This window comes from Lissotriton vulgaris, chromosome 4_1, assembly GCF_964263255.1.
Source record: "Lissotriton vulgaris chromosome 4_1, aLisVul1.2, whole genome shotgun sequence".
Classification (NCBI taxonomy): domain Eukaryota; kingdom Metazoa; phylum Chordata; class Amphibia; order Caudata; family Salamandridae; genus Lissotriton; species Lissotriton vulgaris.
In genome coordinates this window covers 1,836,548,653-1,836,554,652 of record NC_141691.1, presented here as the reverse complement: position 1 = coordinate 1,836,554,652, position 6,000 = coordinate 1,836,548,653, and the positions used below count along the sequence as shown (strand labels likewise).

General features: G+C 51.4%; 1 protein-coding gene across 1 annotated transcript in view; it reads left to right on the top strand.

The window, feature by feature from the left end:
* Positions 1-4,475: 4,475 nt before the first annotated feature.
* The window catches only part of LOC147724598 (eukaryotic translation initiation factor 3 subunit H-like), a 504,872-nt gene continuing 503,347 nt past the window's right edge, over positions 4,476-6,000 (top strand). The window contains exon 1 of the mRNA XM_086966137.1: positions 4,476-4,713. Within this exon, the coding sequence (XP_086822263.1) occupies positions 4,570-4,713 (144 nt within the window). The 5' untranslated portion in view covers positions 4,476-4,569. The remainder of the gene's footprint in view (positions 4,714-6,000) is intronic.

The window sequence follows — 6,000 nt, the reverse complement described above, 5'->3', positions numbered from 1 at the left end:
CAGACAGTGGCTGAAAGGCACGACAGTGAGGACATGGACGATGACACAGGAGACTACCCGGTCCACTATGTGTTCGCAGTAGACAAGCCACGACGGAAGAGACGACGACTGCCAAGGTGCAGAATCAAGATCCACCACCAGGATGTGAGAGCCACCATATACACTGGGGCCTCGATCGAACTAATGGCTGCCAACGTGTATAATCAACTGAGTCCACGCCCGCCGTTACGTGAAGCAAGGATCAGGGTATTTGCATTCGGACAGAAGACACCCATTCCGCTCCTGGGATGTTTCAAGACACAGCTGAGACACCAGGACCTCAAGATCCCCACCACAGTGTACTTGACCAAGGAAGGAAGCCAAAGCTAATCAGCGGACAATCAGCAGAAGAGATGAAGCTAATATCATTCGCCGTGGCGGTAAAAGAGGAGGAACTGGAGGCCATCATGGAGGAGTTCTAGATGTCTTCAAAGGCATCGATGCCTGAAAGGGAAAGAAGTCTCTCGCCACATTGACCCGTCAGTCCAACCGGTGGTGCTGAGGCACAGGCGTATTGCATTCCACTAGCGGAAGAAGGTCGAAGAAAACCTAGAAGCGCTGGAGAAGCAAGGGATTATATAGAAAGTCAGTGGACCCACCCCAAGGGTGTCCCCAATCGTAGTGGCATGGAAACCGAAACAGCCGGGGCAGGTCTGCATCTGCGTTGACATCCGCCTCCCAAACGCCGCAGTGAAGAGGGAACATCGTCCAACCCCCACCATCGACGACATCTTGGGAGAACTGAACGGAGCAAATTGGTTTTCGAAGATGGACCTACGGTCCGGCTATCACCAACTACCACTACACCCGGACTCTCGATACATCACCACATTCTCTACGCACGTTGGCCTCAGGAGATATCGACGCCTCAATTTCGGGATCTCGAGTGCCGCAGAGGTGTTCCAAAACACTATCCATGAAGTCCTCAGCGGGCTCCCAGGGGTCTTGAACGTAAGCGACGACCTACTTATATACGCATCATCGATGGAAGATCACAACCGGAGATTTCGTGGGGTTCTCCAGAGGATCAAAGAGACCGGATTGACCCTACACAGAGAAGTGCCAGTTCTTAAAGAACAAGATCAGCTCCTTTGGCTACACATTATACGACAAAGGAGTGACCCCGGACCCCGACAAGGTACGAGACGTCCAGGAAGCCCCAGCACCCTCCAACATTTCGGAAATAAGGAGTTTCCTAGGGATGGTGAACTTCTGCAGGCGGTTTGTCCCGGACTTATCCAACCTCACAAAGCCCCTCTGGGAACTGACGAAATCCACCACCACGTGGCAGTGTGGCCCCGAATAAGAACAAGCCTTCAAGGATACCAAATCAGCCCTGTTGGCAGACACAACACTGTCTTACTTCGACCTGGCCCGATCCACCAATGTGGCTGTGGACGCCAGCCCAAACGGGCTAGGAGCTGTGCTCACGCAGTTACAAGGAAACTGAGAGTGGGCCCCGATCGCATATGCGAGCCGCTCCCAAACAGACTCGGAACAGAGGTACTCACAGATAGAACGTGAAGCGATCGCCATCCACTGGGCCTGTCGGCATTTCCACGTATACGTGTAGGGCCATCCATTTACAGTGTCCACCGACCATAAGCCTCTCATTCTCCTGTTTCAAGGGTCAGCATCCAAGCCTCCCCCGAGGATAGAAAAATGGATCCTCCAGCTGCAGGGGTATGACTATCAAGTACAAAACAAAGCAGGCTCATCCAACCCAGCAGTGTACCTCTAGAGACATCCCAGGGCCAACACCAAAGCAGAAGAAGAAGAGGCCGAAGACACTGAAGAATATGTCCGGCTCGTATCGGAAAGATCCTGGCCACTTCCCATGAGTCTTGAGACCATCGTAGAAGCCACCCGGATTGACGAATGCCTGCAACTGGCCATAATAGCAGTCCAATCGAATGACTGGCGCCCCATTCAGTCCACCATGACCAGACGGACACCGCAAGCAAAGGCCGTTTACTGGAGTCAATTGTGCAGGTAAAGGATGAACTTTCGGTCGACAGCAGCGGTTGTCTACTCAGAGGCCCGCGACTGGTGATCCCATCAAGTCTAGCTCAACAAGCTGTGGACCTTGCACCCAGGGGACATCAAGGCATGGTAAAAACAAAGAGTCGGCTGAGGGCCGAGGTGTGGTAACCGGGGATGGATCCACTGGTTGAACAGCCCCGACCAAGCTCATCAAACGACTGCAACACATTCAAAATTCCTCGGCACGACTGATCCTCGATGTACCACGCCACGGCCACATCACCCCCCACCTGAGAAACCTGCACTGGCTGCCCGTCAACAAGAGGATAGCCTTCAAGCTCCTTATCCATGCACACAAGGCACTCCACGAGACCGGCCCAGCCTATCTCAACAGGCGACTTTCCTTCTACATCCCTAACCGCCAGCTCCGCTCAGACGACCTCGCACTCGCCACCGTCCCACGCATCCGAAGAACAACCACTGGCGGGAGATCCTGCTCCCACCTCGCCGCCAAGACATGGAATACCCTTCCACTGAGCCTACAACAGACCCAAGACCTGCTGACCTTCAGGAGACTTCTCAAGACCTGGCTGTTCGATCAGTAGAGGCCCCCCTCCTCTCCCCAGCGCCTTGAGACACTCACAGGTATGTAGCGCGCTCTACAAATGGTAGATTGATTGATTAGTCAGAGCATGCTCATGGTGCCAGGCATCAGGCCACCCAGATCGCCCTCACCCCGTCATCACTGAAGAAAATTCCCAACGGCCATGGGAGTGCGTGAGTGTTGACTTTGGGCACCTCCCTGATGGACGCTATGCCCTGATGATCATCGATAACTACACGAAGTACCCCGAAGTTGAGATTGTAGGAAGTCAGACAACCATGGAAGTGATCACAAAACTCGAAAACCATTGCAACCCATGGAATATTCGAACTAGTGAAGACAGACAACGGCCCACCCTTCCAGGGGCAAGAATTTGCAGACTATCTCAAAAGCCTGGGGAATTCAACACCGGAAAGTGACCCTGCGCTGGCCCCAAGCAAATGGGGAAGTAGAGAGGTTCATGCGCACTCTCAACAAAGTAATACGCATTGCACATGCCAATGGATCACCACTGAGCGAGCCATTTACAGTTTCCTGAGGGAATACCGCTTGACGCCCCATCTCACGACCGAGGTAGCGCCGGTGCCGACAAGCATGGGTCGAGTAGTGCGAGACACCATCCTAAATCACCCAAGCTGGACCCCGTCGCAGATTGATGCCGACAAGATTCTAGCCAAAAGGACCAGTTCCAATGATCAAGCCAGCACCGACCGACGAGCCAGAATGTCGGCTATTCAAGTAAAGGACAGAATCTATGCCAAGGACAGGTACCCCGGGAGCAAGTTCCGGCTTCCATTTGAACATCAGCCCTGGACAGTTATCCGCTGAACCGGCACCATGATAACAGCCAGAAGAGGAATTGAGGAAATCACACGCAACATATCTTTCTTCAAAAAGGTCCTCGCGGAACTCCAGACCAGCCACCATTGGACAACCTGGATGCCAGACCACGTCAACAGCCACAGGAGAAAAGACCGGATGGTGCCCAAGGGATAATCCCCGCAGAAAATCTGGACATGTCTGACCATGGCGCCCCTTTGATGCTGGGGACGCCAGACAGAACTTTGCCAAGTTTCCCAGCACGATCTCCAGAGGGAGGGGTCTTGCAAGAAATTATCCCCTCGCTGCTATACTCACGGGGCGAACACTCCAGATATGGCCTGCGCAGCAATCTGGCTCCATCCTCCCGCCTGGCATGGTGTGATTAACCAAATACTTAGAAAGGACTGGTACTTCATAGTAACCAGTAACAGACCTATGTATTCAGTATTTTGTTTGTTGTTTAATAAAGGTTGGAAGGAATGTAGTGTCCTCCGGCTGGGTAGCGCTGCTGTCTACCCGCGCTCGGAGGACCCACGCTAGCGCTGGTGCATGTTGTCACGCACTGGCTATATAATAAAGGGGCGTGGCCGGCTCAGGCAGTCGGGACCACGCGGTTAATAACTGAAGCTGTGTCCTGTGATTCCTGCGGCTGCAGCGCTAGATAATTGCATGAGCACGACCCCCCATCACAGCTTCTTCTTTCCCCTTTCTCTACCCCACTCTGTTTCATGCTCTCGTCCCTCTCTATAATTTCTAGTGGATGCTTTTCTTCGCTCTTCTCTAAATAGCGATTTAAATCTTTAATTTAAATCTTTAATTTGTTCTCTCTTCTTTCACCCGCGTTCTTTCCATCAATACTCCCCACGCAATTTGAAACTCGCGGTTCTTCACTTTCATCGCCTCATTTTGCTGCCCCATCCTACCTAAGAAACCGGCACGATGCATCTGACTCAAGCGTCGACCATTCACAGCCCTCTGTGTCACCAGTGGGCGGGCCTGAGCGTTAGGGAGCCAGCGTGCTCTCCGCGGCACATGTCTATGACGTACAAGCCGACTTTGTGGTTGGGTCGTTTACTTCCGGTTCGTGCTACTCTCTCTTTTCCTTGCTGCATCTCTGAGACATGGCGACTCGCCCAGCACCAGTCTCTGGCGCCATCTCCACCGCTGTCAGTATTCCAGCTGCCGGCACCCCCTTGCTGCCCACCACTGTCGCAATTGCTGGGTCCCTGGATAGTGCTGTAAAGCACGTGCAGATCGACGGGCTGGTGAGTGGTCGCGAGGCAGCTAATAGTCCGCTCAGCTGCTCTCCACGCGATTTCGATGAATACATGATTGCCCGCATCTTCGTCCGACACATGCTTTGCCAGACAACGTTCTTTAAACAGCAGAGAATTCTTGAGCCTTTAGCGATATTTTCAGTTGTACAGTTTCTTTCCATGGAGATGTGGGCTTCTAATTCAGCTTCAGGTGGAAAAGATGCCAGAACTTAAGTAAAGAGTCTGTGAGGACTTAAGGACTAGGGTATCTTGTTAGGAAGAAATTCTGAGATCTATATGTGTCATCCTCCTAAAGATATGTCTGTCTGCTTTTAAGATGACGATTAGCTGTTCCATGCACATTTTGTAGAGAGTCAGTAAAAGAATGTTACCTTGAGATACTCTTTGATGATGGTTCATCTTGACTTGTTGACATCAGTTAATCATATGGTAGGAAAACGAGTTGAGGACCACGCTGTTCATCTGTTCTTTTCCTGATTGTTTAGTAGGATTTTGTGGTGGCTAAATCAAAAGCCGTGGGTAGATCCAGTAGTACCGCCTCTCTTTCTGGGCTATATCTAGTCTGAAGCCCGACTGACAATTACCTAGCAGATTGACACATCTCTTTGGACCATTGGGGATAGCCTTTGACGGTACCGCTTTGTGTGCTCTTGTTTATTAAAAACATCCTTAAAAATAAATGAATATCAAAACCGGTATAAAAGAATATCAAATCAGGTATAAAAGAATCAATCAGTTGGTACTTGTACAGTGCAACTATTCACCTCTGAGGGTATCCTGGCGCCGAGGTCTTGCCGGTCTCAGACGAAAAGCCAGGTCTTAAGCCTCTTTCTGAAATCCGTAAGTGTGGTGGACGTTCACAAGTGGAGGGATAGGTTCTTTCAGGACTTAGCAGCGAAGTAGGAGAGGGAACGACCTCCGCTGTAGGTTTTGCAGATGCATGTAACGTGTGCAAGGGACACAGAGTGCAGTTGTCTGGCAGGTTTGTGGAAGTTCAGGTGGTGGTTAATGTATGGTGGACCCAAAGTCGTGGAGGGCCTGCTTGGCGTGTGTCAGTATCTCCAACTGGCATCTCTTCTGGAGTGGGAGCCAGGGGAGGTTCATGAGGTGGGGGTTATGTGTATCCATTTGAGGAGGTTGAGGATGAGTTTGACCTTTGAATTCTGTATGGTATGGTGTCTCTTAAGAATTTGGATGGTGGTTCTGGCATAGAATGCGTCTCTGTAGGCAGCTGGCTGGTGATGAGGGCTTGCATGACTGTTTTACCGTGTGACA